The sequence below is a fragment of the Syngnathus leptorhynchus genome, chromosome 10 (genome assembly GCF_054491065.1).
Source record: "Syngnathus leptorhynchus isolate UIUO chromosome 10, UIUO_Slep, whole genome shotgun sequence".
Lineage (NCBI taxonomy): Eukaryota > Metazoa > Chordata > Actinopteri > Syngnathiformes > Syngnathidae > Syngnathus > Syngnathus leptorhynchus.
The window spans coordinates 6631477-6655575 of NC_141204.1; the positions used below are offsets into that span (position 1 = coordinate 6631477).

The 24099-nt window shown below is 37.9% G+C and overlaps 1 protein-coding gene across 3 annotated transcripts in view; it reads right to left on the reverse strand.

Moving 5' to 3' along the window:
• Nucleotides 1–24099, reverse strand: part of adgrb3 (adhesion G protein-coupled receptor B3) — an 85601-nt gene that overhangs the window by 41449 nt on the left and 20053 nt on the right. For all 3 annotated transcript variants that reach the window (XM_085921668.1, XM_085921666.1, XM_085921667.1), the window contains 6 exons: nucleotides 11416–11526; nucleotides 9372–9533; nucleotides 4979–5143; nucleotides 4027–4191; nucleotides 2596–2760; nucleotides 1981–2082 (listed from right to left, as the gene is read on the reverse strand). In XM_085921668.1, coding sequence (XP_085777794.1) covers nucleotides 1981–2082; nucleotides 2596–2760; nucleotides 4027–4191; nucleotides 4979–5143; nucleotides 9372–9533; nucleotides 11416–11526 — 870 coding nt within the window. The remainder of the gene's footprint in view (nucleotides 1–1980; nucleotides 2083–2595; nucleotides 2761–4026; nucleotides 4192–4978; nucleotides 5144–9371; nucleotides 9534–11415; nucleotides 11527–24099) is intronic.

Here is a 24099-nt window from a genome sequence, read left to right on the forward strand (position 1 = left end):
TCATCTTGCCTGTGTTTCTATTCCGACAGAGATTTAGCCTGCGTAGTTCTGTCATGTCAAAATCCAATTCACATTCTGCATGGCTGCAGCTGAGCCTGCGCGCTTGGGTCCACCTGTCTTTCCACATTGAGGCATTATCCACATTGGTGGAAATTCTACCCGCCCGGAACTACCCGACCCCATCGTTCCGCCTCTGGTGGCAGTTGTCACCGGTGATGGGTGAACCGTTGCTTCCGCCCCAGCGCCGGCTGCTGTTTCTATGATGACCTTGATGATGACAGTGACAACGGCAGTGTAAGCCCCGTTGCCCCAAACACTTTTTGGACACGTCACCAGAGCTGTCTGGCTACATTCATGTTTTATATTTAGTTGCGTTGCTTGTGCTGATCAATATTTAATCCTTGTTAAGTTGGTCCCAGCAGCCCGAATATCCTGGAGAGAAGAAAGAGACCTAATCATGGTCTCCTTGCACATCAGGTTCTCTGAGTTTCACCTCAATTTGAATACAAAACAAAAGGTTTGGAGGTTCTAGCCCATTCAGTGTCTCAGAATGTAGCCGGCTGAGACTTTTGCTGCGATTAATTACTTTACAAACAAACTTGACCTGACCTGATCTATTCTCCATTACAGTCTTTTTCCAGTGCCAAGTGCCAGTGTAGTTAAAATATGAACTATGTCTGCTCTTTTGTATTTTACCCTTTTATCATTGCATCACGCCGTCCATTATGCGAGCATCTAAGGTCAAGAGATCTGGCATCCAAGTGCTGTTATATTCACAAAACACCTGTGTATTCATCTTCTGTACTGTCCTTCTGTACTGACAAAAAGAGCAACGGGCTGATTCCCTGGAAATGATAGAATGTCCTGACATAACAAGGCTTACAACTCGCTGACATTACTGAAGTAGGGCTTTTATTCAAGATAACAAAAATGACAGTACTGAACTAGATTTATGAAGATAAAATATCCTTCAGATGAATCTATATTATAAACTACATGAAATTCATCAGTGGCACTTGAATTTAAGTGGAAGAAGAGCACTCACTCAGTGATTGGAATTCTTTTTCAAGTCTAAAACATTTTTTACCTATAGCGCCAATGAGTGCATTGATAAAAAAGAAGTACATTTTCATTTGGAATATTATTATCGTCATCATGACTTGTGCATACACATATTGCATATATACTTATATAAAATCTTGTTGTGTGAGCAAATTATGAAATGTTTGTCAATTAAATAAATGTATTCCAGATATTTTGACAATTTTTGTTGTGTTCAGTGTAAAACATGTTAAGATATGGGGTGAAAAATAGACTATATTAGTGCTAGCAATAACTGTAAGATAAACTTTCCAAATGTTGTCAAAAGTTACCATTTCTGATTTCCAAAACTGTTCAATTTTTGTCTCCTTGAAAAACATATGTAAGATGAAGTAATAGCGCCACAATCCATGCTAGGAAACATTTATCTTATGATTTTATACTGTTTATGCAACATGCAACAAAAAGATGCCTTTTCTTCCCCCATTACAAAACAAAGCAGTGTAACTGCTTATGGTCCTTTTGCCAAATGTCAAAAAACACATCAGAGAATGTTTTGATAACAAATGTGCAATGAAGAACAGCCCCGTGCAAATCTGACAGGTGCTGCCAAAAATTACGTTGCGTGTTGAATTGGGATGAAGGGATAAGGGCATTGTGCCTGGATTTGGCGGCGGAATTCTGGCACCAGATTTAGTGTCACATGGTTTTGTAGATTTCACAAAAAATAGGCAAGAAACTTGTAAAACAATAACGCCTGCCATGTAGTTTATAGATTCCTGTGGTAAATCAATATACTCTACTTGAATCACTTTTTCCTCTTATATTTCTTATATTTTCCCTTGATCAAACACACAAGCAAAAATAACTACATAACTAATAACTACTATTTATCATTGGTAAATAAATTACCAATGACAAATAGTTGTTTGTCCTCACCTGTTGCATTGGGTGGACATCTATTAAAAGCCAGTTCCCCTGAAGGTGTTCGTCTCCACAACATCGACACGGCATAATCCTCAGGACAAATCTCATACGGTGCTGAAATTCAAAATGACAGTATTGTACGGTACTGCGCTATTCATTTGTATTTCCTGAATGCAGCGATCATTTCTTTGCAGTACGTTGAAAAGCAATACTAGCAAAATGAGTCTGTGTGAACACATTATAGTGACATTCCTTGTTCAACATGTTGATTCACAAAATACAAAATCAGTGGTGTGAACTCAAAGACGGATATATTTTACCAATAGCTTATTAACAATGTCAATGTACAGTAAGACAACCTCGCAAACAGCCACAACTAATCAATACCAACTGGAATTTGTGCATCAAGGATCAATATGTTTGTTTTTGCTTTAAGCTCAGCAAAACAGGATGACTGTTTTTTTGGGGGGGGAGGGGTAGGAGTTTGCCATGGTGACTCACTATCTTCCCTTGATGTAGAAATTTGTTTTGCGTCGAAGGAGCATGTATGTTTGTGCTAATATAATTCATCTCCTCTCAATACCTAAACAGCTGATGGACTGTGGAAAACCAATTACTGTGCCTCACCTGGGCATCGTTGGTCACTGCACTTCCGGACTTCTTCTCTGTTGCCGTCACACTGATGACCGCTCGTCGCTGCTCCCTGACATACTCGGGTTCGTCTCTGCCATCCGCCGTCACATGACTTTGAGCAGCCGCTCCATGGACCCCATGGGTTCCACTGGCCGTTAGCTGGAACAAAGTCATCTTGTTAGAAACATCCAATTTGACAAAGATTTACTTCCACAGTGTGCTTATCTCAGACTTAGTATCCTAGTAATAGTCTAAAATTGAACAAAATAACTTCGAGCACTTAGCAGCATGTGTGTTTTATGGCTGCAAAAGCTTCTCTGCAAATGCTGATTATTTCCCTCATGCTGCCAACGTTAAAGCTTAATAATTTCAAAGTTGCCATAACCAGCAGCAGGTTTTATGCCCTTGTAATGAAGACTATTAAACTGAGCATTAGACAAAACAATGCTACCCTTCAGCAATATGGTAATTCCCATACCCTGTTCTTAAGAAGCAGCAAACACATGCATTGTCCTTCAACTAACCGCCTTCTCTATTGCCTACACGTAGAAACCAGAAACTACCAAGTCAGACTGGCCAAAACTATCCAGATGTTGGTTTTGTAGCAAATTGTTTATTAACAGAGAGTCGGCACTGTCCTTCATTCCCTCTACACCTTAATTTATTGGTTTGTTTAGCAGTGCGTAATAACTCGCCAGCCACCATCAATTTGATGTGCATGGTTTTAATCCGCAAGCGTTTGATCGCTCACCTTGTGATACATTTGAATTGCTAAATTGGCTGAGCTCATTAAAGACAAAAAAATCGCATAATGTATCATCACTGTGTGAAGCCAACAACAACATTGCCGAGTTCATTATCACATAAATTGAAGGACAAAATAAATACAAAGATCCTGAAAAGCCTTTATTGTTACTTTTAGTGCTTCGGTTTGATAATATACCTGCGAAACATTTCGACAGACTTTCACAATGAAAGAAGAATAAGTAAGGGAATAAATCTGTGCTCTCTCAGGCTGCAGTAGCAAAAATTGCATCAGGAGATTATGTGAAGGCCTTGGTGTGATGAGACAAGGCTTGATGGCGGCCACTAAGCTGACATCTCTGAGCCTCTAATGCATCAATGGTGGTGACAGACAGGGTGGACGCCTAACCCGGAATTCTGTGAAAGGCATACAGCATTTCTAACTGGATTTTACAAATCCAATTGATAGAGCATGATCTTGAACATTATTGCTATTTTCTTGATTCTTTCGCTTGGAAGCTTTTTTTTAATAATATAGAAAAAAAAAAACCCGCGGCTAAAAGAATCTTGGGTTCTTGCTAGAAACGATGATTGTGATTATTATAATGCAAAATGGGCTTCCATTCATCCCTTCACATTTATGACCTAAGAGCCTCTTTTTATTTTTTTTATTTTTTTTACCTGTGCAGTCAGGATTATGGCACTCTCTGCTTTCTGCCCAGTGACCGCGACACTCCGATCCCCCATGTGCGGCCGCCGAGCACTGCCTGGTCCTCTGCTGAGTGCCGTTGGCACAGGTCACTGAGCAATCGCTCCAAGAGCTCCACTCCTGCCACTGTCCATCCACTGAGGCACCAGCCACAACACAATACCGCATGTCGCAAGTGATGGAAGGAAAATAAATAATAAATAGATAAAAAGGGCAGACAGAAATGGAAGGAGATTTAGAATAAAATCCAGAGGGATAGAAATGTATTAGGCAATGTCAGTACTTCCGAAGGACTCGACCACAGCTTTACTTTGATGTGATGACTGTCAAGGTGTTCAAGACTATTTAATGCTGTCCATACGGAGGACAAGATCCACTCCCAACAGGACATTTATTGTGAAGTCAAAAATAATGATCAGCACTAATATGACTTTGATGCCAGTAGAATATTATTGACGCTTCACAGGGTGCGTAAAGTACTACAGTAGAAGCTTAAATGCACCGCAAACCCTGGATTGATTCAGGTTTGTTCTCATGATTGATTGCAGCACGATTATATGCATAAAAGCTCAACTGCTTCTATTTATAGCACGTTTTACTCTTTGCTAATTGTAATTGCATTGATGATTTTACTCAGACAATTCCACCAAAAAGGGGTTTAATGGCTTAAATGATTTAATGGGTTGCAGAGTCAAATAAGCTATTTTGCCTACCTTGTTTATTGTAACAAGTTTATTCATTGACGTATACGTCGATGTGATGGTAATACATAATTCCGTCGTTGTAAAACCACTTTAAGTATGAAAAGTGTGTAAGAGAATTGTGAGAACTGAAAAAGCTGGGGCAACCCTAATTTGATCCAAAACATCAAGAATGATGCTCAAGAATGCCATTCTGTCAGGTTATCTAGCAGATAGACGATACCTGGGCAAAAGGCTATGTTGCAAAGCTTAGTCTGTATCGCAGGTCCGTCGCAGGCCCGGCCTCCGTGCTGTGGGGGCGCACACATCCTAGTCCTAGTGCGGTGACCTCGGCCACACGTGAATGAGCACAGACTCCATGGCGACCATTCCTCCCATACACCGTGCACTGCGGGCACAGAGAAGGTGTCAGGCCTGATCAATATCCCCTTCATCGTGCCATTGCTTTAATAAACTGCGCAAAGCCATAAAAAGAAATAAAATCAATCAAATGTAATTAGCTATTATTAAGATAGTAGATGAAACAATGAACAGATGGACAGCGCGGGGTTTAATTCACAAAGCCTCGAGCGTAAACGTCCGTCAATTATGTATATTTGGCAATCATTATTAAACTTTTCAGGTTGAAGACTAATTAACGAAGCGGCACATAGACGGGAGAGATCACTGTTACAGGTTGGTTTTAAGAGACTTTTTAAGTAAAGATGTAGTTGGCGTGTGGCAGGACAGCTTCATTTTGCAGCTTGCTAATTCTTGTTTAGTTTACGGCAAAAGATTTTGTGGATTGGGAACGACAATAGTCTCTGCAAATCTGTCACTGCAATAACATATCAATAAATACTATGCAACAGACTGTAACTCTGGTCCCTCACTTTTAAAAAAAGCGGTAATGTGCTATAAATAATCTTTAATGTGTATTAGATTTCATGCAATCAGTATTAAAGTAGGTTTCGACATCAGGCGTGCAAACGATGCAAGAAATGCTCCCAAGGTAAGCAATTATTTCGTCTTTAAGATCAGTGTACGTCCCAGATGATGCGATTTTCTTTTTGCATCCTCAAGATGCACTACTGCAACAATTGTTCCTCAATATATTAGGAAAAAAAAATCAGTAAAACAAGTAAAACAGCAATTGTTAGTGAGTGAGCACACTCTTTTCATTTTTTTTTCGTTGCATGCCTCCTCATGAGTTAAGTTTTGAACGACAAAAGTGTTTTGTACTAACTTTCTAATTTGCTGGCAAAAGATGTTGTTTCCAGGAAAATTTAATTCTGCATCTACAAGCTGACAGATGGCAACTTCCTCCTCAAACTACAGACTGAGTTTACGATTGGTTCAAAGTTTTACAAAATATGGAAATCAGAGCAGCAGACTTACATTACTTCACGTCTTACTTTGGAACCAGATAATAAATAGCAAAAGCAAACCTCTGTGGCCTTATACAATTTAGATCACCTGCAAAAACAATATATTATGTATTCTTAGTATTTGCAAAATATACACAAGTCAAACTGCTGTCATGCAGACCGAGGTATACAACCAAAGGGTTGACTTGAGGCTAGATTCTAAAATAAGTTCCATTTCTGTTTCTATCACTTCTTATCGGAACATTGCTCCAAACAAATCTAAAAATTGACCGGTGACCTGGAACAGGCAACCAATAGATTTATGAGTAGAAAGTACACTGCGCCGACCTTGGCGATTGTCCGACACATGGCTGCTTTGTAGATATAAAATGAATTGAACAAATGCAATAGTTATATCTCAGGATCAGTGTTGGGGTATTTTGATCTTAGGATCAAACTAACTGTTCCAGCAAAGCATTGGTCCCAGTCCCTTAACTCTGGCCAGTCCTTTGATGCGCCAAACTAAAAACACGAAAAGTATAAATGAACACAATGTCTATAATATCTGTATTTGTATCACTAAGGGTTTTTGTGACCACTTTTTTTTTTTTATATACTATGCCGCAGTGTAGCAAGTGTTTCTTGAGCCCAACCCAATCGAGAAACCGGCCCGTAAATTTGATAGACCGGTTCATAAATTTGTATAGTTACGTTTGTCCCTCAATGAATTACTTCAAACTCCTTGAATTATTTTTGCTGTTTGATTACGAAAACCAGTGCCTTCATCACATACATATAAAACATTACGAGATAATCTTTAATGTTTCAAAATTATGACTTCGGAACGCTTTTACATTTTTTTTTAATAAATAAGATTTGATTCAGCAGCGGGATCATTATTCTCACAATTGCACAACTGTGTGTGTGTGTGTTGGGGGGGGGGGGTACCAGAAATGGTAAAACCACACACCTCATTCACTTAGCTTAGCTGTTCAAAAGTACTAAAAACTGATGGGTATATGGAATTTTCAACTCTAAATGTCAAATATTGACTGACATTCTGTAAAGAAAAGCTGCCTTCAAAATAGACCCAGGTAATGAATTCTGTTTAAAAAGAGGAGCTTTAAAAAGAAAACTCGAAAACCTTGATGGATGACTCATGTTGACTGAAAGACATGAGTCACATTGAAACGGGGGAAAAACAAAAAAAGAAACAGATCCACCAAAGATGCCATTTTCAATACTGATATTTCATTATAGTATTAATGACCGATCAACATATTTTTACATGCAAAAAGCAATCCATGTAATTTTGGCACACGCCGGGTTGGGTACTGTACATCGTTCTATGTTGGCATGCAGAAATATGAGATGGTTTTATTATGAGTCAATTCATTTGATGCATAAATTAATATCTAGAAAAAGTAACAAGCCAGTTGAAAGTTTGCTTGGAAGGTTGGTGCCTCAATCCACACAAGACGCAAATATAGATTAGTTTCATATGAACAAACAAAACAGCAGAATAGGTCAGAAGACAAATATTGATTTAGACATTTGAAAATTACAGTTATGGTATTTTCCTTACACTCACTGTGTGAAGAATATAAATCACTTTACAATTTGGTTTATTTACCTTTTTAATAAGGAAATAATGTTATGTATTCATAATTGGCCAAAATATCAAAAATACATGAACTGGAAGGAATTTCCAATTCCACTACAGTATCTGGTTATTTTCTATATTTCTTTTTCATGTCAATCCAAGTCCTTAATACTGTTAGATCCCAACAGCAGTCATTCTAGAGTTGGCTTTCACTCAGCTGTTATTTGAAATAACTCATTCTGTTTCTTTCGAGCAGTAAGAACACGGACCCTTTAGAACATATTTCCCACTTACATGTGATTGATATAAAATGAAGTACCATTCATACCAGATTTGTATGTCAAAAATGCCTCTCCTTGTATTCAGAAATAGGCCACTCTACACTTACACATCTACATTTAGACACATAGTTTAATAGCTCCATCAAACCCCTTTATCAAGCGGCGAAATAATTTCCACATCAAATCACAGTACAAGGCTGCATTCACACTTGTCTGGTTTAGTTGGGTGAAAACCGACTGTGGATGCGATTGCTCAGCTGGTACTGTTCATTTGGTCAAATGTGGCAAAGAAGCGGCTCCGCGATGTGAACTTTGGTGCGGAACAGTTCACTTCAGTTGAAGTGTGAAGACTATATTGAAAAAAGACACAGCCACTGTTAAAATGACAGCATAACATTCTTGACATAAAAATGAGCAGGTGCTGAAATGTCTATGCATCAGTGCCGGTTGATGGAAGCTTTTCATGACATTTTAATTGATTGAAAAAAAAACAAAAAACATAATTGCTATCTGTAACCCAACAGGTAACTTTTGTTTATAGGTGAAGCGGACCAAGTGTGCATGCACTCTCTTTTTTTTTTTTTATATAACTTTGTTTTTCAAAAAGTAAACATCTCAACGCGGTGTCCAAGAAAAAACACAAACACTGACTCATCCAGCATCATCAAAGAACTGGAACTCGCACAGCAGGACCACCAGGACTCCTAACAGCTTCACAGCTCAAGCCATGAGAATTGTACACACTGTTACCCCCTATGTGAACCATGAACTTCTCATCAAATGTGATTCCTGCCCTTGTACATTTTTGCTTGCATTTGTTGTGCCACCACCAGTCCAAAAAAGAGTGTTTGATATGTTTGCACAAAGTAAATAATATTTTAGCTCATTTGTTCTGTGATTGCCTCTTTTTGTACTGGAAGAACGTTTTAATTATTCTTGAGCATGAACAAGCGCCTGAGCGAACGATAAAAAGACGCAATGACTCATTTGTCATATTATTTGTTCCGGTTTAGGTTGAGGGCTTGTGGGTTGGAAGGTGTGCTTTAAGAAACGCAGCCGAGCTATTTTTGACTTTCCCCTGATAATCTTCAAGGAAATGACGTAGATATTTTATCAGTCGCCGCTTTGTGCAGAATCAAACGTCATTAAGCCATTTTGCTGCGGATGAGGTGCCTTTCTGTTATACGAAATGGTGAAATCATAGTGGTGATAATGACAAAAAGAACCACACATTCACAAAATAACTAGAAAGAAAACACTTGATTAGGAGCGCTTAAAATGATGATTATAATACGTTGCATGACACATTCCGATACAACACATTTCCTGCCATTTCAACAACAAATGAGTTCAAAAAAACATTCAAGAATCTGCGGCTAACACTACCTGGACAAGGGGCAGTGTTATTGCAAACCCTTGATTCTCTTAAAGGGCCGCTGCAGTGTGTTCCGTATGGTGAGACACATGTTCTTGTTCGCACCTGCGACCCTTGACCGCATGTTACAGAGCAAGAGCTCCACTGGGACCACTCCTCTGCACCTGATTCACCTGTATGGGAGAAGGGTGACACTAGTTAAATGCAGCAATATGGTCTTGGGGGGCGCGGCTAAGGAGTGGCAAAGTGGGCAGTAAATTAGGGCAAGGCCAAAGTTAGCCGGAATTTGAGTGGCTAAGGCAAGTTTTAAAGGCACCCAATTGTACACTACACGATTTTTTTTTTTGTGATCTTTGACAAATAGATAAAGGATTGTTTTGACAGCAATCACTAAATAAGCATATCACTTTAAGTTATAACAAATGTGTATTTATACAAAGATCACAAAAAAGTGGGTATCAAAAATGTAACAGTAAACATTGTTGCATTCGAACGTTCTTTCAGTTCATCTGTATAAATTTTGCAAGCATTTCAGTGAAACAAAACATGTTGAAAAAGCAAGTTAAAAAAAAACACACCATAAATAAATAAAACTTCATAAGAAGATGGTGACATGCAAGGATGATGACATCTGATAAAACAAAATGGAAACTGTGAAGGGGGTTAGTTAAGATGTGGGAACTGTGGATTGCCCTGCACTGCAGCAAAAACATTTCCTCGACATAAGTGGTATTTGTACACTTTCTTGCTACCAATAAGTTAAAACTCAATTGTTGTTGATCACCCCCAAAAATGATGAGTCCCTGTAAAAATAAAATAAATCAAATTCAATTTGTTCTGTGTTGTAGGCCTTTTAACCAACTGTGGGTTTTATTATTGTTTATATTTGAATTACTACTGATGCTGTTAATTAATGTCATCAAATTAAAATTATTAAGATAACAGATTCACAAAAGCCCACATGGGACCCAAACAGCAGCATCTTTATGTCACCAACACCACAGTACAACAAAATGCCTCGTACACAATTATGATTATTTTTTTGACGTGATCATTTTATCTGAGGCTTATTGAAGGCAAGTGATCGCTTTAAGCACCCTATGCTCCTTACCACATAGCATACTAACATAAATCGATTCAGCCAATTAGGTATCAGAAAACTGCAGCTAAATTTGGAGATTATAAATTAGACTGGAAGGTGGATCAATTTGTTAAATGAGGCAGCACAAGGAATGTAAATAATGTGAGGATGAAGAACAGAGAAGCACTCCAATAACACACCTCGACAGGGATGCGACATATCGAAAGGGTGTGTTACATGTAGAAGTCTTGATGAGTTGGATGTTAATTTTGTGAGATGGTAGGTTGCAAATTAAAAAGGTGATGGGCAGTGTTCAAAAGGTGTTAAACAAACAGCCATGTGAACAGAACAACAAATGGTAAACACTTTCCCAAAGCAAACAAAGAACAAAACTCTCCAGAGGAAATAACCCACTAAAATACTAAATACTACATTTAAAAAAAAAATCAAATTAACTTTAATTATATTATAACATGGGAATGAACTCAAGATTTTACTTTGGCATTTTATGGTTGGTTTTAGTTTGCTGTTTTAATTATTAAGCTCCACTTAAGTCCCATTATGTTTTCGTTTGTCAGTCATCTAGCATTAAATGTATCATACATTGGAGAAAACAACTACATCTGGGCTTGAGTTTTAAAATTAATAGTCTGTGAGTACACTAAATTTGTAAACATCTAAATGAAAATATTTTAACAATACCCACAAAACTCATTTCTGTTCCATGTTCAATGTTAATTATAAATAAATGAAACATGTGCCTTATCTCTTATGTAGTCATTGAGAATGGGTTGGGAAAATAATAATAATAATAATAATAATAATAATAATAATAATAATAATAATAATAATAATGATAATAATAATAATGCAAAACATTATCACTCAAGAAGGTGCAGTACAAGAGAGAGCATGCATGATGAAATTAAGTTTAGTTAAGAAAATAAAATAGGGAAATATAACTATCATATTACCAGTTTGTGCCATAAATTTAGCAGATTCAGCTTGCTCCTGCAGGGCCTTTGTGTCATGAACTGATCTTGGCCGCTGACTTTTTACTGTATGCTCTCCGATCATTCCATATTCTATGAGACAAAATAGAGGTTGATATGAAAAGCTAGGCTTAGACAACAAACTTATTACATACTTTTGGTCAGGATGTTGGGAACAAACGCAGTACATGGCTCGAAACAAAGACCACACATGTTTGTATTTAATCTGTCCTTCACTCAAGGGCATAGAACAATGCAACAAATTTAAGGCTGGTCAAATTATTAATTGAGCTTGTAAGCAGAGTGTTGACACATTGCAAACATGCAAATTAACTCACATCGCTTTTACTTGACTTCCACATCAATCAAACCAACAGCCCGCCCACCCGCTCTCCCTCATAGCCAGGAAAGAAAAAGAAACCAAAATGAAAGTAAGATGTGTAAGCTGTAAGAAAGCCACAGAGGAGGGGGTCATGGACATAGCATGCGATTGATCCACAGTTTCCTCTATTGTTTTATTTCATTGTGTCGGACTCGGGCCAAATGAATATATTGCATTTTGAGCAAATTACTCACTTTGTCTTCAACACAGGGACAAAGTGATGCGACAACACGGACAAAAGTAATAGTTTACTCATCTACCACTCTAATAGCTACCCAATAAATGTCTGCTTATCGCAAAGGCAAATTCGTTTGTGGAAGATAAGAACCTTTGTCAGTGCGATCCACTGTGATATAATCATTACCAAATGTTAAACAGGTGATGAATAAAAAAATAAAAAAAGTCACACAATCACATTGCTATTGCTTATTGCTGTCGTCGGGCGGAGTCTTCATACCCCCAAAATTATCATTTGACAGATTAGACAAACGCGTTATTATTAATTCAAAGGTGCTTGTTTCTTTTCTTTTGAATTCTGCGGTGTTACCGTTTCTCAAATGATCCATAATTGGCTAGTGAGGTTGAAGTTGTAGTGATTGTTTGGTCTTCATTCTATTCATTCAATGACGGTTAACTTCTTTTGTTGTTACTAAACTTCTCAGTCTACTGAACATTGGCTCAAATCCTAGAGGCAATTACTGGTATGTGGTTTAACTCATGCTTAAATATAACCATCATGTCAGTCACCACTTTTGTGATAATATTACAACTGATTGCCTCTCTTTAGATTCCAAGATGTTTGATTGAGCGGCGTGAGAAAGGATGAAAAAAAAAAAACGAAAAAATAAAAGTACAGAAAAAGTAATTCTATTGTGATATTAATTCAAATCAGTGTGGAGAGGACAGATTACAATCATTTGTTAGAAGCACGGTGAAATAAAGTGCTTGAACTACATCACTAGAGCAGAAAGCACGTGGTGAGCCATTAAAAAGTGACTCTTGAGACAATGCAATCTTCAAGTTGGGAGAGCTATTCAGAGCTATTAAATGTCTGAAATTGAACTTAAAACTCATGTATCTTCATTCAAGATTATTGAGAAATAAAATTGTTGGCATCCATCAAACAGCAGATTTGATCAATATAGAAATCCATCATGGTTATTTTATATCTTTAGATGAGATGAATCATTGACTTTAGCAGGCCTGCATATAATCTAGCATGCATGACAGTTTTTTTTGTTTGATGACAGAATATAATACTTTTTCTTGCTGCGACAATGAGTCAGCAAAGTATTCAGAAATGGCAATATTTTTCTTTAGAATATAAATTAATTGTGTATATCGCAGTGGGATTTTTTTTCCTACCCCAATTGAGTTTGGATTATTTTTACCCTGGGAAGCAAATGTTCTCACTTTTAAAGAGTCCGGTTAGGACTCAGGATCATGCAATAGAGAAATATTGCTGCAAGTTTCTATCGACTTGACATCAACAAATCATTAGAGGTTTGGGAATGAGATTAGGCTATTTTCAGCTAAAGCGTGTTGCTCTCAATTTCAAGAAAACTGATTGGTTGACCCCCATAAATCACACTGCTTTGCACGTTCATCTTATCTCTGTAATCTATCTTTTTGAAAAGGAATATCATGCTTTTGCATCTGTTTGATTCTTAAACTGGTCCCTCAGGGTTGGATTTGTCTCTATTCTGAATATGGAACAAAGAAAGGAGCTGACAATGGGCAACTCTTGTACCGTGATACCATGATTTAAGTTGAATTTGCACCATGACCACACTCGTAACTCAAATCATCTAAATAACACAAATGATTACTTGTGGCCACTGGGCTGTGACTGAACAGGAAAGCAGAGTTTGAATGTTGAGCTGCCATCATGGAGGAGTCTCATCCATGCCAATTATTCCGGTGAGCCTGATTTGTAGAGCTCAAGAGCTTTTCTGAGCCGTCGCAGCTCATCGATGCTCTCAGACCTAATTAGCGTCCATATTTACAAAGATATTCCAGCATAATTTAATTAATGTCCCACAACTGATTCTGTGCCGTATACTCGACAAACAAGTCAAGATGTATCACACAGTCCGAATTCCCAATGTTAATAATCTTTATCGGTATTCTGGCTTTGATCAACTACATGTTGGGAATTTGAGGCTGAAAGCATCAGTGGTGAGCCTGCCAGCCACATCTCCACTGTATGGACATGTTCCATGTGCAATTATTTTCACAGGCTGCCTTGTGTCCAATGACTGATGATCTAACCTTGTTTGTACTGCAGACCATTGGCAGCAAGGGTGCTACCCGGGGGAAAAAAAAAAATCTCACCTAGGTCCCCTCTATGTTTATGCAGAAAAATTTAAAATACTGCTTTCTAGGACCACTGTCAGTCATCTGTCCTTAGCATCACTCCCCTTTTACGGTAGCACTGGCTGGAAGTAGCTCCTATTTGTTACCCTTGATTTATTCCTGACCAGCCATCTCAAACGGGACTCTTAATGAGTGGCACTTCATTACTGCTGCACTTTGAAGAGTTTAAGATCCCAAAATAGCGACAAGCGTTTAGTCCACGCAGACCAGAAAGAGGAATACCTCATTACTCAATGCTTGTCTTTGATCCACTTCCCAACAGCTGAGCTTAGGAGGCTGGCACATTGTAGTTGAATGTGAAGCTATTTTTGGCTTTGTAAGGGGCTTAAACCTGATTTTAGAAAAGCTTTGACAATGGGGAATGGCAAGAATTAATTTTAAATGTAACCAATAGAAAGTTTATCAGGATAGGTTTTGAGGATAAATGAATAATTACTTTTGTATTTGTTTGTGTGTATCCATCCATTTATTTTCTACACAGTCTGTCTAGTTCAAGATCATGGGTGACTTATATTGCCCTTCTCTAGTCACTAACTAATCAGACCGCACATCAGGTCAACCGCTTTCACACACACTCACGTTCAAAGCTGTGGGTAATTTCAAATATTTAATGAACCACACATGCTTGTCTTTCCAATGAGGGATTAAGTTGAAGTATCTGGAGAAAACCAACAACTCTAGTCTTTTGTCACTAGCCAATGAGACGGCACATCAGGTCAACCACTTTTACACACACGCACACACACACACTCACCTATGGGTCATTTAAAATCTAATGAACCACACATGCTTGTGTTTGGAATGGGGGATGAAGTTGAAGTATCTGTAGAAAACTCTACAGAAAGAGAACCGCATGCTTCACCATGCAATCATTTGTTGATGAAGCAGATGGAATAAGTGGCAAAACATTATAAAGTCGAGTTTCACAATTTAACAGAAATACCCTATTCAAAATTATTCGGATTGTGTCACTATACTGGTGTATGGGATCTAAAGCTATAAATGAAAGTTCTATGTTGCACTAGAAGTTACCAGGATCCTTCAGAATGGTGGGAAGATAATAGATACAACCACCAAAATATACAAAACAAACTATGAAAATAGTAAATATACTTTAGAAATGTTCTCTAACAGAACTAACATTCACTGTTTTTACACTTCAAAGCATTTTGGTTGTGCATTTATTTTGTTGTTAAACTCACTTCACTGTTAGAAATAGCTGTTTGTATTGATTTCTGATTCGCTACAATAATGAGTCATGTATTGGTAATGAAGAATGTTTCCCAATCAACATTTCAATATCAGACAAGTTCATTGTACTTTTTTGTACAGCTTTTACAGCAACACTTTAATTCTGGCACAACCTGAAGGATGGACCCCAGAAGACGTTAAAAATAAAAGAGTCAATTTGTCCTTCATTAAAAAAATGAGGGGGTTGCGCTGAATCCGAAAACGATCATCATATTATCTGTCATATTTCTCCTGCCATCTGTTTGCTTGCTCTTGACTCCTCTAATGACTGAGATTGCAGCCAAATTAGAATTCCGTGCAGCCGCCAATGCACCTCATTGAAAAGGATGTGAACTCTCCCAAAAACAAGATAGAATTCAGAAAGCCACTGAGAGAATAGTGCGTCGTAAGCAAGCTTAATGCATTTTGCTGTGCTGATGTGCAAGCAATGAGCGGCCGCTGAAGAAAGAATCCTAAAAATAATTTGCAGCCCATATCCAAATCACCAGGTTATTGAGCAGTACCACGCTGGGCAACCTAGATGGAGCTCTGACGTTATCAAAGCACTGCATCAAGAAGCCCTGTTGCTGGGTGCTATAAGCAGATGACCCCCCCCCCCACACACACACACACACGCACGAGTCATGCAGGCTTTGGCGCTTTTGTTTTCATATCACTTCAATTCATCCAAACAAGCATAAATTGAATCTTCGCTGCTGTTGAAAGCCACAACGTTAAATGCATATTACCCAAACCAAGCATTACACTCTAATAATGTGCCACTCTGAAAACATAAATATTTCATAATAAAAGGCTGTATTAAATAACAGGGAAACTGAACATATCACCAGCAGCAAATGGAAGATCCTCCCTTTCCGTTTCATCTACCCCCCAAAGATTTATCCTCTGCATGATAATTTCAGGCGTGTATTGTGATTTCAGTTACGCTGCATGATGCTATCAGAAAATGGATCGGCCTATGGAACGTTTTCAAGAGAAAGCGATGCCAAGCTTGCAGCTTAAAACTAGCAAGATCCCCAGCTTTTTTTCCATCCAAAAAGTGTGCTGAACCACCCATGAGTAAAATTGCCGCTGCTGCAAGGCACAACTGAAAAGGACTACTGTGCACTGACAGAAACAAGGATGGAAGCAGATTACTAATGAAACCGACTGGGAGCAACATGGATAATTCTGAAAATACGCGTAGAATGGTATACTGCATTGGATACTTATATTCAGGATTCTTTTGTTTTGGGAAATGGTGTTATGATTTGAAAGTTTATAATTATCCATCCATCCATGTTCTGCTTGTGACCTAATCACCATTTTACTTTATTGTTTATCATTTGATTAATATTCTTGTATTCATCCTGCAGTTCAATGGCAACCAATCCAGAGTGGGGGGGGGGGGCAAAAAACTATAAATCATTATGGTAGTTTTTTAAACTGGGTAAAAACATACAGGAAATGTCCGAGCAAGGAGACGTCGAGCTTGTAGCTTTTGCCATCAATGTGGAAACACACAAGCCCAGTAGATGACCTGGCACTAACACACACACACCGCCAAGCTCGATGCCACCATGCCAGCCGTGCATCTGTCAAGTGAGAAACATGACACATTTTTATAGCACCTTTTGCATCCACCGCCAGTTTTTAGACAGAAAATCTTGTCCTTTATTTTGCTTGGCATCCCAAGTAGTGACCTTGGTTTAATAGAGTCATAGTTTGCGCACTCATGGAAATTCCCACATATCCAAACTGAAGATAGACATCAGAAATAAAAAGAAAAAGCGCAAAACACAATACGGGCCTTTTCACCTTTAAGAGAGAATGGATGACCACATTGTGAAGCAAGATAAATCATTTCCAACAAGCCCCAAATGAGACTTTCATAATTCATGCTGTCAGTTTTTCCACGGCTCCAATCATGTCTCCTCCTTTTGCAGCGGTAAAACCCAGAGCTTCAGACTGCCACCCTGCATCTATCAGCGTAGGGAACATTGTGTCATATGCAAGTTAGTCATGAGGAAGATGCCTGCAACATGCCCTGTCTTGGCTCATTGACTAAGCTCATGTTAAAGCAAATACCCTCTCAAAAATAATTACAAGGACACAGTGGCGATGCTGAAAATGTCCTTAGACAAGAGCACAAGAGCAGCGAGATGGGATTTTTATTTAATAGATTCTGATACCGAGTTGGGGAGCATCACATCACATTTGTAACACTTGTTTCGTAGATATGCATGGCTGCACTGGACTCTATTTGCTTTGTCCATGCATTATTGAGTCATTTTCTTGCTTGATTCCCTTTAAAAGACAACATTTATAGCATTTCCTGATATTTCTATATGTCATGCTAGAAACAGTTTAGGACTTCTAATCATATTTTTGACAATAATATATTTCCCACTGCCGTGTCATCATTTTACTCAGATTTTCAGTTTTGTCCTGTCTTTGTCAGATGTTTATCATAAGGATACTATATGCTCATCTTTTTTTTTTTTTTATGAATACACAAAACACATTTAAGAGTTGCCTGAACCTTGATATTCAAGACATGACAAGACAAGGTGATATTCAGATTATAAATATTATACAGTGTAATGATCATATCACACTCAAATGTGAAGATTTATAGAAGCCTGCACCGTGACAGCTCGTCAAGACAATATGTTGTCAGTTTGATGTTGAATGTTAATTGACTATAAAGCCATATATTGAAACTCCTGGCTTTGGATAGTGTTCACTGGGGGACATTAATATCGACCTTTCAGACTGGATTGTGAATAAAAAACTCTATTTTACTGTTTATTGAGTATCATTATACAATTGCAGTGTCAACTGAATGCAAAATAGTTCCTTCCTAATTTGTTTTTGTGAGTGACACCAAGAATAATGTTTCCTGTTGTCTTCTCCGGACATTAACAACGGGTTCTCGAAAAATTCATTTATGCAGATTGAAATTATCTCTGATGACTAAGTAATAACTGTCTCAGTGGGATTATTTGCTTAGATGTGCTTACAAGCAGTGTCACGTTATCAAATAGGCATGTGCATGGAAGAAAGGAATTACATGATTAGATCAAGTTGCAGCATTCACTGACGTCATCTCTTGTCATCTGTTATGATTCATAATGTGATTGATCAGCGAAGTTGCTTTGTTGTATTTTGAGTAGCACGCTGACTGAATTCGATGTAATCCCATCACAAGCACATTGTGATCTTGTGGTAAAAGAATGCATTCAAGTGATGCCGCCTTAAAAAATGTGGAAAAATGTATGAGAAGAAGTTGAAAATGAATAATCCGTGAAAGCTTCTTGTTTTAGCGAGCAGGGGAGGCAGCCACGGATGGCATTAGTATTGGGAATTAATAGTTTTTTAATGTGCATGTCTCCACGATGCAATGCCACGAAGCTATGCACCATTACTGCGGTCAATTAGCCATTCAACATTCTACTGTTGGCCCAGTGTATGGAATTGATTACCGCGTCAAAAGGATTCCCTGCAGTTACCATGTCTTGAATATAAAGCGTTATGGGGGGGAAAAAACAAACATGTTTAACATGTTTAAGGTCATTCAGATTACAGTTCACAATATAAAACCTAATTATCCCATATAGATGCACTCATACGTAACAGGATTCGCTTGTTACATATTTTTCCCAGTCAGCAGTCTTATAATTGGACGATAGCTTCTCATTAAAAAGAAACTGAGAAAATGTATTATTAACGAATTCAGTGTTTATAAACACATGGTGCGCAGAAAATTGTTGGCGCCCACCAATCCCTAAGTGGAGAAAAAAAAAGTTCTAGAAAGAAGAAGTGAATTGCAAACACAACTAAACCACATTGGTTTAAAAATGTTTCATTGTGCTTGTTTGGGGAATTTGTCTGAAATAGTTAAGCTTTTGGCTTTTTCCTTGTTACATTTTCATTTGTGAAACACCCGCTTTGTCCATTTGGTGGACTAAAAAAAGCAGCACAGCAGTACACAGAGTAACCAAGGAGAAATAGGAAGTTCTAAAAGCCTATGACGTGGGCAATCCGACTTCTTCTAGCAGAAAAGCGTCTTTGATTTATTCTGGGTTTAGGCTTATTGTTGTTGATGTACATATCTGCTCTGTAACATGGTCCAATGTTCAATTCACTAAAATAAGCAGACAAAAGATTGCAGTTACAGAAAGGCGCACTATTAGGGCAATATTGACAGTATATGTATTATTGAGTCATGAAAGTACTTCGAAATATTGATAGCAGTAAAAAAAATGTGGCTGAAGACATTAAATCCTGACTAAATATGTTATTCATCTGCTTCTCTCGGGTTATTGTCCTCAACATATCCCCGTATCGTATATATCTTCATGCGAGTCAGGCCATCCTCCCGCAAGTCATCCTAATGAGAAACCCTATCCACATATAATTTTCCCTCTCATCAACAAAATGTGTGTGGTCGAAAAAGTCTTTTCATGCATCCCCTTCCGACAATCTAATTAGAATTTATTGAGACTAAAGTTAAACCACCAAAAGCTCTATTTTTGCTCTGAGCTCGCTTGTTAAAAGAGACCGGTGCATTAAATGGATAAAGAAATCATGATAAGTCAGACTGTTCCTTTCACCTCATTATGGCATTCAGAGGCACTGATTAATGCATATTTTCTGGATTTCCTACTCATTTTAAAATGGACCAGTGGTCACATAAATCAGCTGCATTCAGCCAGTAATTGAATCTCCATGGACATATGATGATATAAAACGTGAGGGTACTTAGAAGGCATGTTTTTATACTTTCATATAGTTTGAGCACATCATGCTATGACATAAGAAACAAATATTTAATAAATCAATTAATAAAACAAATATACTTTGATCACCACAAAATCTTACACTGTTACAAAGGCCATTAGATATTTTTTTGGTGCCCAAGATATTGGTCTCAACTTTAAAAAGGTTGAGGACCCCTGGTATCCTCGATGACAATTCTTTGACACAAACTGATTAATCAATGAAATCATGACTCATCAGGTGTTAGCAATATATCGCAAGGTCTCTTGGGTTTATTACGTTTAGCTTATTTTGCAGCAAATTTGTCTGCTCCGCTGATTGCTGAGTCAAGTGTTTTTATTTACATCAGGCTCTGTGGTATAAATATCATCTGAAACACATTAGCCAGATTGCAAAAGAGGGTGGGCAAACGTCATTAAATATACTTTCAGCAAACACCATTTGAGGCTGTGCCAGATTACGAGTCGACGTGATTGACGGATTGATCCAAATAAAGTTGACGGTCTGAAAGATCAGTGTGCTCGGGCTTCTCATTTATTGGCTGTCTGAGAGACAAAGACTACTTTCGTGTAGCAGACACAGAAGAAGTCAATACCTAATGAGGGTCTAAGACAGAACTCTGATCCTTATAACATGACAGAACTAAGGGCAAATCATCTCCAATGAAAAGGAGGAAAAGGTGTTGGCAAAGCGCAACCTTTTCTTCGCACTCAACCCATCCAAATCTTGCAAATAAGAGACAACAATAATTGCTTTTCGTCTTTCAATCAGCCGATGTATCAACGTGGAACCTTGAACTGCATAGAAGTGATACAATTTGATGTTCAACCAACACACTGTCGAAAAGTGTGCCTAAAAGATGAATTAGCAAAGCAATAAAATCATTTTAACCGTAATACAAAAACAACATAAAACAAAAAAAACTGATTTGACTGCAATCAGAGAAACATAAGGAAGTGTCTTGAAATAGTAATTCAGCACAAAGTTTCACGATAGATTTATGTGCCCTTGGTTGTGCAAGTCTCTAAAACTTTAAAAGTTAGACAAGACATATTCACATTCTTAATAGGCTTATAGGCTTATATAACATTATGGATTGGTTACAAGTTACACTGCAAAATATTTTATTGCTTGTTTCATTTCTGCCAATAAAAGAAGAAGCTTGATACTTTCACACTAACTTTGTTATTCTTTTTATCAATGTGGAATCCACAGTGTGCGATCATTACCATAAGATCCTAGTATTTTTTTTACATAAACCAAAGAGCTGAATCATGACAGAATCCATTAAGAGACTTCTCATCAATCCAGAGAAACATTAAGCAGAGAACTGAAAGAAAGTGAAAAAATCTATTTTAATTTAAAAGCAGATACTAAAAAAAAAAAGGTGTTGGAAAGAAGAGGAGACGAGGGGAAATCTTGATTGGGTATTAAATATATATAAAAATGTGTCAACTATACAACTGACAGACACTGTCTTCATTCCTGGATATATATATGCGAGCACTTTGGTATGTATTTTCTTACCTTACCATAAATATTGCTGAATTCAAATAGTCACATACTGTACGGTTAATTCATTCATTTGGTTCCATTCTTAAATACAGAATAAAATAAATATTTTTTTATGTACTTGGGTGCTGGTATAGTCCAATTTGCTGCTGTAAAACATGACTCATAAAGGCTGATCTTATTTAGTACTTCAGTGGATAAATATGTAATATAATATTGATGATAAAAAATTAATATATATGAAATTTAGTACGGCATGATAATAAAGAAGTGTACATCTTTTGCTATAATATTACTTTTTGAATGTTCAGTGTACTTTGCATGTTTTCTTGTCTTGACACGTTGAACATGACTGTATTCATGATTGTAAATGCAACATGCTGCTACCAAGGCCACAGCACCAAACAGATACGAGCTGATTCTGATCTGATTTTGCAATAAGTCACCACCAATGAGCCCTTTCTTTTGACTTCTCTTTTTAAAACCGTCTCTGCCGTCTATGACTTGGCAGCATGTAATTAGTGGCCTCCCTTGTGGTCAAAGTACGACCACTTTTTTTTTTCTTCACTTCAAACTCTTCATCACAAGTCAGAGCTTTCTTTTCTTTGACTTCCCTTGAGCTTATGATAAATGCAGACGAAGTAATGCCGATGGGGAATATCACAAAAACTCAAATCAGCGGGGGATTTTCCATCATTATCGTTTGCCTGCCGTGTCAGTCAATGCACTTTGGATGTAGCTTCGCTTCCAACTTTTCATTTTCCCCTACATTTCTCTCTTTTTTCTTTGTAGAGATGTGAGCAAATGACACCAGTAACACCATCCCGTTATGGGAGAGTTAGAGTTCACTTCCTTGATTAAAATGCTATTCATTTGCCTTTCAAACTGTCACAGCACTGTCAAGAAACTTTTCATGGCAGCCGGCTTTGAAACAACACGGAGCCACGGAAGAAGAAAGAGCAACCGAAATGCGTAGTTTGATGTCAAGCAGCAGGGTGAAGCTTTGTGTGCGTGTGTGTGTGTGTCATTATGGAAATTCCTTATATGTTACAAATAGAAAGCAAACTTGCTGTTTCTTTCAGTAATGGCATGTGGTCAGCAAGATTGAAATTTTCAGAGAACTGTTTTGAATGAAAGTACAAATAAGCCTTACGGTATTCTATTTCTTTGCTGTTGGGGAATACCTGGAAACACACAATGTTTTGAATAAAAGTGCAAATAAGCCTTATGTTATCCTATATCTTTTGAGAATACCTGGAAACAGAACTTTTGTCAAGTTTACAACATTAATTTTATTATAAGCCAATTTTTATAGCTGAAAAAGAGCTTCCTAACATTGTGTATTGATCATTTAAAATGTTGTTAAGTGCTTATCTTATAGGATGGAACATTGAAATGTGACTGGACTAGTGTAGAAAAAAAACTAAACCCTCAAAGTTTATTATTGATGCTAGAATTAATAACATCAATATCCTGACGCAGTGATATACTAAAATAATATCAGAATAATGCAGAATAGTTGCATTTGATTCACTGTATTTATATGTGCAACCATAAAGTCCACTCCGGGAAACCTACAGCTCACCCAAAGTATTAACAAGCGAACTTAAATAGCCTCATAAAGCCGGAAGCTTTGGTTTCCAATCCTTAGGATTTCTTTCCGATTAATGGATTAATGCCGAACATCCATACCTTCTTATGAGCAATCAATACCAAAATAAGGGCATTCAAACATCAACAGACTTTTATTTATATTTTTACATGTGATATGTTTATATACACGGTGACGCACTGCTCAGCACGTCTCCCTCACAGTTAGGAGGGTTTGGGTTCGATTTCACCTCCGGCCCTCCCTGTGTGGAGATTGAATGTTCTCCCTGCGTGGGTTTTCTCTGGGCACTCCGGTTTCCTCCCACATCCCAAAAACATGCATGGTAGGCTGATTGAGCACTCCAAATCGCCCCTAGGTGTGACTGCGAGTGCGGATGGTTGTTCGTCTCTATGTGCCCTACGATTGGCTGGCACTGATGGCTGCTTGGCTCCAGCACGCCCACGACCCCTGTGGGGACAAGCGGTATAGAAAATGTATAGATAGATGGATGTTTATCCATCAGCAGCGTGGTGCCTTCTAATCTATTCAAGAGCAACTCTGGTAAGGCAAAGGGAGGGCAAAGTGTGGCCTCAGTCAGAACAAGACTTCTTTTGTTTGCTACTTCACTGAGCATCACTGATGTGCTGCGGCGTCTGCTTGATGTAGCCACTGTCCAGGAAAATATTTGCTCATCATTGCCAAGTGAAGCAGCAATAGGCCCACTGTCACCACTTTCCTTTCCACTTCAGCTACAGTTGAAACGTGGCACATGGAGGATTAAAACACTGCCTAA